This window comes from Apteryx rowi, unplaced genomic scaffold (assembly GCF_003343035.1).
Source record: "Apteryx rowi isolate R43461 unplaced genomic scaffold, aptRow1 scaffold_9, whole genome shotgun sequence".
NCBI lineage: Eukaryota > Metazoa > Chordata > Aves > Apterygiformes > Apterygidae > Apteryx > Apteryx rowi.
Genome location: NW_020451204.1, coordinates 65,529 through 66,632, shown reverse-complemented (window position 1 = coordinate 66,632; position 1,104 = coordinate 65,529). Strand labels below are relative to the sequence as shown.

General features: G+C 70.4%; 1 protein-coding gene across 1 annotated transcript in view; it reads right to left on the bottom strand.

Moving 5' to 3' along the window:
* Window positions 1-830: 830 nt before the first annotated feature.
* IRF5 (interferon regulatory factor 5) overlaps window positions 831-1,104 on the bottom strand; it is a 4,822-nt gene continuing 4,548 nt past the window's right edge. The window contains exon 8 of the mRNA XM_026091105.1: window positions 831-1,101. Within this exon, the coding sequence (XP_025946890.1) occupies window positions 831-1,101 (271 nt within the window). The remainder of the gene's footprint in view (window positions 1,102-1,104) is intronic.

Below are 1,104 nucleotides of genomic sequence, written 5' to 3'. Positions count from 1 at the left end.
ACCGTGCAGGGGAGGAGACGGCTCGAGCGAGTGCAGGACAGGGCTGGGAGGCTGCCGGCGGGGCTCTGCCCCCGGGCGAGCGGGGCCCCGCGCGGGCGTTGCTGGAGCGCATGCTGTTCCGTCTGGTGTTGTAGCCATCTCGAGAACAATAAAACACAAAAACGGAAAAATAAATTAAAAAAAAAAAAAAAAACGCAAGTCCTGGCCTGGTTCTTGGCTCCGGCCGCCGGGCTGGGGCAGGGAGTTCGGACGGTGCGATGCRCTGCGGAGCCGGGAGCGGAGAGCGGCTGGTGGCTGCCGGAGCAAAAGCTGCTCCTCGGTCTCGGCCGGCCGGAGCGCGGTGACCAGCAGCGCCGGGGATTTACGGCTTGAGCGAGCAAACAAAAAATGAGCAACATGGAGGCGCCTGGTGTCGACTAAGAGTCGCTGAAGCAGTTCGTGGCCCGGGACTGGCGGTGTGAGACGGAGAAGAGCTCGGCCGCGCACCCGCAGCCTCTCTCAAGTCCGGCGGCGCGGTCCGTACCGGAGCGGGAGCGTTGCAAAGCCGCTGGCGCTCGGCTGCCCGGCTCTGCGTGGTCCTCGGCCGGGCGCCGCGGCGCTTCCTGCAGCCCTCCGGGGCCGGCGGGACCCCAGCGCAGCCCCAGCTCTGCCCTTTTCCTTGCGGAATGCGCGGCTCCTCTCCTCGGACCGGAGCCGGCCGCCTCCTTCATCGCCCTCCGGTGTCCCGTAAGCCCGGCGGCGCGCGGGGCTGCTGCCAATGGGTGTCCCCGTGTCCCTGCCCGTCRCCGGGGCCCTCAAGCCCAGGGTGCTCCCGCTGCTGCTCCTGTTCCTTACTGTCTTGCCCCAACGCGGCGGGAAGGCGRGAAGAGGGCGCTGGGGCGGCCCAGCGGGGGCTGCAGGATTTTTGCACCCTCGGAGCCCCCGCCGGCCTCCGCCGCGGCACCGGGGCACCCTGGGGCCGTGCACGGACGCTGCCCGAGCGGCTGGTTCGTCCCGGGGTCCCGGCGGTTCGTGCCGAGCTCAGGCTGCTCTGGCGGGACGGGGACGGGGCTGGGGCTGGGCGTCCCCACCTCCGCCACCTTCGCCGCCGCGGCCATCTCCCTG